Source organism: Austrofundulus limnaeus, unplaced genomic scaffold (genome assembly GCF_001266775.1).
Source record: "Austrofundulus limnaeus strain Quisiro unplaced genomic scaffold, Austrofundulus_limnaeus-1.0 Scaffold27, whole genome shotgun sequence".
In the NCBI taxonomy this organism is placed as follows: Eukaryota; Metazoa; Chordata; class Actinopteri; order Cyprinodontiformes; family Rivulidae; genus Austrofundulus; species Austrofundulus limnaeus.
Window position 1 is genome coordinate 1089591 of NW_013952429.1, and position 3975 is coordinate 1093565.

General features: G+C 42.9%; 1 protein-coding gene across 1 annotated transcript; it reads right to left on the bottom strand.

Annotated features, from left to right (window-relative positions):
- Nucleotides 1-768: 768 nt before the first annotated feature.
- bglapl (bone gamma-carboxyglutamate (gla) protein, like) lies at nucleotides 769-2290 on the bottom strand. The gene is made up of 4 exons (XM_014004835.1): nucleotides 2094-2290; nucleotides 1680-2009; nucleotides 1476-1569; nucleotides 769-1360 (listed from the first exon to the last, which is right to left on the bottom strand). Exons 1-4 carry the CDS (start codon nucleotides 2152-2154, stop codon nucleotides 1258-1260), a joined length of 588 nt encoding a protein of 195 aa, XP_013860289.1. The 5' UTR covers nucleotides 2155-2290; the 3' UTR covers nucleotides 769-1257.
- Nucleotides 2291-3975: the final 1685 nt, after the last annotated feature.

Here is a 3975-nt window from a genome sequence, read left to right on the forward strand (position 1 = left end):
GGGGCACAGGTCTCTGCTACTGTTATTTTGTGGGTCAAAAGCTGAAAAGTTTGGGAACCACTGCACTTTGGTTCCCAAAGTTGGGCTTGGGACTCCAGAAATCAATTTAAAGGGTAATAAAATAATTGCTGATGTAATATTTACCCTATAACTTTTACAAAAACACAAAATAAGCATAAATAAGTATTTATATTTGTGTACAAGCTGTTTAGATTGTCAAAAAGCCTGTGTTCTTAGGGTTATTAACAAAGTTAACTCAGAACATAATATTTGGGGTCACGTTTTTGCCATGAATATTTTATGGGTCAGAAGATAAAAAGTTTGGGAACCACTGTTTTAGAGCTTAAAGTTTTTTAAGATTTTACACATTAGTATGTAAATGATTTAAAACTGAAGGAGAATCAGAATGAACAATGCATGTTTGATGCAGCAAAAAAAATACAGGTTTTCAGAGTATAATTCTTTACAAAATGGTGTCATTTAGCAAAAGATCTTGGGTTGTTCTGCTTACTGAGTGTGCAATTGTGCAAACTGTGTGCATTTTATTTTTTTAAAGGGTGCTCTGCTTTTAAAGAAGTGCCAAATTGATTGCAGATAAATTATTATTATTGCTGATAAATTTCAACAAATTGTGTCACAATATCAAAACTGAAAATGTTCAAATCTTTGACTTGAAGCCCTGAACCAAAATAGTAAAGTTTGCCAGTAGAAAGAAGACAAAAAATCCTGAAAACACATTCAGTTCACATGAAGCACAATGCAACAAACTGACAAAACAAAATAATTTATTATTTTCAAACCCAGAGGCAATTTGTGGTCACTACAGACAACTGATGAGTGTTTCCCACAAACTACAGTATACACAAAACCCAATCAGCTCTACAACAACTCACTAACACTGGCAGTAAAATCAAACTAAAGCAAACTATAAAAACAAAAAGTACATCAACATACAATACATTTGCCTTTGTAGCACCATTCATTGTAAAATCCTACAAGAGAAAAAAAACAATTTACACTTGGATGGAGTTTACATTGTTCACAGGTCTGTGTTTCCATGTCTCTGAACATCTGCAGGAGACCACAGCTGGATCTGCAGCTAACAGAAACCTCCAGTTAGCACCAGGAGACGGTTCATCCCCATCTGATTTAGTTTATCAGCTTTTCAGAAAGACTCAGGATATTATTGCATTCTTAATATCATTAAAGTATATTTAAAAAAACAACTGTCCACATGTGAGTGAAAGAGTCTTCCACTTAGAAAGGAACGGGTCCGTAGTAGGCGGTGTACGCTGCCACGATGCCCTCAGTCTCGGCCATTTCATCGCAGGCGTCGTTCAGCTCACACACCTCCCTCAGGCTGCGAGAACAAAACGTGAGGCGTAAGTAGGAGAAGGAACTGACAGAGTAATTGCTGTAAAGATCGATTCAAATCAGAGCGAACGACAGGTTGGATTTGCTCCTGCTGATCGTACCTTTCCTGCTGCAGAGGACTGAGGGTTCCTCCTGCAGCTCTTCGTCTCCTCAGAAGAACAGAGGCGACGTCTCTCTTCATCACTACATGAGACGCTAAAGGAGGGAAAGGGACAAGACTTGAGTTTTTAGGTTTCTTATTGTTTTGCATTCATAAAATGTGAACTAGAAGTATCCAAAGAAACTCAGGGAAAGCAGGGGGATACCTTCAGCACTGGCTGACTCTGATGAAGAGGAGGAAGAAGAAGAGGAGGAGGCAGCAGAGTCAGAGGCAGAGGAGTCGGAGGCAGAGGAGTCAGACTCTGACGAGGCGGACTCAGAAGACTCGGCGGAGGAGGACTCGGAAGACTCTGAGGATTCGGAGTTTGAGTCGGAGGCTGACGAGTCGGAGCTCGAGTTGGAGTCGGATGCTGAGGAGTCTGATGAAGAGGAGTCAGAGGAGGAGGCTGAGTCGGATTCAGAGGAGGATGCAGCGGCAGCCGCAGGGTCAGCGGCTGTGTCAGCAGCAGGATCCACGACAACCTCGGGCTCCACGGCTGATCAGGGCAGAAAAAGGAAAACTTGTTTTAGGTTCTTTACGTTATTGATTCTCACAAATAACGAGCAGAGTTTGTCCTCACCTCCCATGGACCAGCAGACTGACAGAAGAGCGCAGACGCAGACCAGAATCAGGGTCTTCATGATGATGTTTCTTTGTGAGCTTCTCGCTGCTTTTCTTACTGAGCTTCTTTGCTTCCTTCGAAGTCTTGTTGTGTTTCTAACCCCTGAAACCAGGTCAATATATAGTGCAGCCCTGCTCTGCTGTCCAGTCCAGAGCCACACATGACCTCTCTGATTGGTTGGAGAATCAAATATCACAGCTTCCGCTTCCACTTGTCATTTAAGGCAGCCACTAACACCCACACAGCCGCTGGCACCGGGTCCGAAAACGACACGACCACAAACATTCCTGTTGTGTCTGCACACACAGCACACGCTACAGCATGTAAACGTGTGCATGTATGAAACATGTTATGTGACCACGGGGACAAAAGAAGACCGACCAACCTCCCCGGTTGAGTTCATACAATAAACAGCTTTAGATGGGAACATGATGTCCAAATGAGTTTTAAAACATCTTAAAATACCTGGGAAAAGAAATGTGCAATCTTTTTGTCTCCACCTGTCAATCATTCTGCGGGGTCAAACGGATCATTTTTAAAACTTGTCTCGTTTGCCAATCATTCTCTTCAAATTCTTCACAAACCTCATTCCTCTTCACTGTGGTGTAAAAATTCCAGCGAACTGGGATGGCAGCGTAACAACGCTTCTTTAAAATTCCTAGAAAATGTCGTTGGATTCAAAAAGGTGGGGGCTGCAGCTCTTATATTAGGACTGCCATTTGTGCCTTTGCTGTTTTGTTGCTGTACTCTTTGCCTCGGATGTGATCTCCCACCCCCACGAAACCCCAAACCACAGCCTGAGGCCACCACAGCCTACTAATCGAGCGACACGGGACAGCAGTGAAGCTCGTTATGAGACGGGGCTTAATTAGAGCTCTACAGACTCCCACAAGAACCGCAGTCGGTGGCTAAATCCAGACCCGGTACAGGACACATCCAGGACATGCGGCCGTGGCTTGCAAACTGGCAGGCCTGTCAGACGGCCTCACTCGAGGTATTTCAGCGTATACAAAATGTAAATTTAGGCAACCCCCATGTTGCTGGATGCAACCTGTGGCTTTGGCCGCTGCGTTCTGTTTGTAGGTTATGGTTCACAGCTGGGGGGGTTTTGCTCGATAAAAATAACGTTTAAAGTTGTCAAGTTTGTGCAATGTTATAATGTAATTGTCGAGACGACAAACCATCCACACTTGGCTTCATGTATGAATGCGTCTGAGGACCCCCAGCCAGCTCATCTGTCATGTCTGCAGGGTGACCTCCATGTCCTCCGTGTATCACAGCGCAGCGTTATTCCTGGTATCAGTGATTTGTTTTGGACCGTGTGCTGTGTAATTTCAATGTCTGGTTCTGGGTCCGTTTTTGCGGATGCCGTTCAGTATTTGGAGGACGCAGCAGGAGAAAACAACTGCAACAACATCCTCGAAGGGTCAGGAAATACAGTGTCTCTGGAGCATTTCTGTTGCGGACTTGTTTGTGTTGGAGCTCGCCAACAAGTCATTTTTTGTTCGACTTTTTGTTTTCCAGGTTCCTGCTGGACGTTCGGCCCAGGGAACCAATAAACTGACAGAAACTGTGAATATCCTGTTATTCTTTTATTTAATGAATGTCGCTCAGGCATCACAGCTAAATCACAAGATGTAACTCAACTACTTTTATAGTTTGATTCAAAAAGTAATATATCCCTGTAAAAAGCTTCATAGCATTGATCTACTCTATTGATGAGCACAAGACAAAAAAGTGGTGAAAACAAAGCCCTGTTTAGTTTAGTTATTTTTACTTTAATTTTAAATATATTTAGCTTCAGTTTCTTTTAGTCATCTTAAAAATATATGTTTTACAC